General features: G+C 30.8%; 1 protein-coding gene across 1 annotated transcript in view; it reads left to right on the plus strand.

Moving 5' to 3' along the window:
* The window catches only part of LOC106879930 (ubiquitin carboxyl-terminal hydrolase 19), a 163,422-nt gene that overhangs the window by 89,701 nt on the left and 72,828 nt on the right, over window positions 1–893 (plus strand). The window contains exon 15 of the mRNA XM_052977848.1: window positions 615–698. Coding sequence (XP_052833808.1) covers window positions 615–698 — 84 coding nt within the window. The remainder of the gene's footprint in view (window positions 1–614; window positions 699–893) is intronic.

An 893-nucleotide genomic window follows, 5' to 3' on the forward strand; every position in this document is an offset into this window, starting at 1 on the left:
TGGTCATTCCTCTTATTCTTGTATGTAATATAATTTTAATCTTCGGATTTTTTAATATGCTAGACCACTGGTTTTAATTGATCAATATCAATTTCTACCCTCATTAATAAATTTTAAATATATATATATATATATATATATATATATATAATAAATCATGATGATATTTTCATAGTTCACTTTGAATTTAACGAATTTTAGATTGTCTTGATAACATTGTGTTAACATATACTTTTGGATATTTTTCTGTATCTAAATAAGCTGGCAAAACAGAAATGTTCGTTGGTATTGTATGGTGTAATCACCAATCAAAGATACGATTTTCTCCATTCTCATTCTTGTTATATATATATATGTATTTTTATCAGCCAGAAGTACACAGATGGCCTTGTTTATAATTTCTTAGAACAAACTGAACCTAAAACCATGTGGCTGGGAACTTCTCATCTACACAGCCACGCTGGCTAATTGAATTTTCATGTGACCTTGGCATCTCTTATTCAGATAATCTGACATTCACATAAATGATGATGGAATAATTAGGGGATGGATGGTAAATTTTTTGAAATCTGTGTGTTCATTTTTCTTACCTACTGTCTCTATATTTCCTACAGTATAAGCTGCGACTGACGAAAGATGCCACAGTTGAACTACTCAAAGACAAGCTGTCAAAGAAAACTAGTGTCAAAGCTCGAAATGTAAGCAATTGTTGTTGTTATTATTATTATTATTATTATTATTATTATTATGAAGGTGGCGAACTGACAGAAAAGTGTGTTGGACAGAATGCTCAGCGGCATTTTGACTTTCTCTACAGTCTGAGTTCAAATTCTGCCAAGGTTGATTTTGCGTTTCATAATTTCAGGGTCAATGAAATAAGCATCAATTGAGCA

The sequence above is a fragment of the Octopus bimaculoides genome, chromosome 29 (assembly GCF_001194135.2).
Source record: "Octopus bimaculoides isolate UCB-OBI-ISO-001 chromosome 29, ASM119413v2, whole genome shotgun sequence".
Taxonomy (NCBI): domain Eukaryota; kingdom Metazoa; phylum Mollusca; class Cephalopoda; order Octopoda; family Octopodidae; genus Octopus; species Octopus bimaculoides.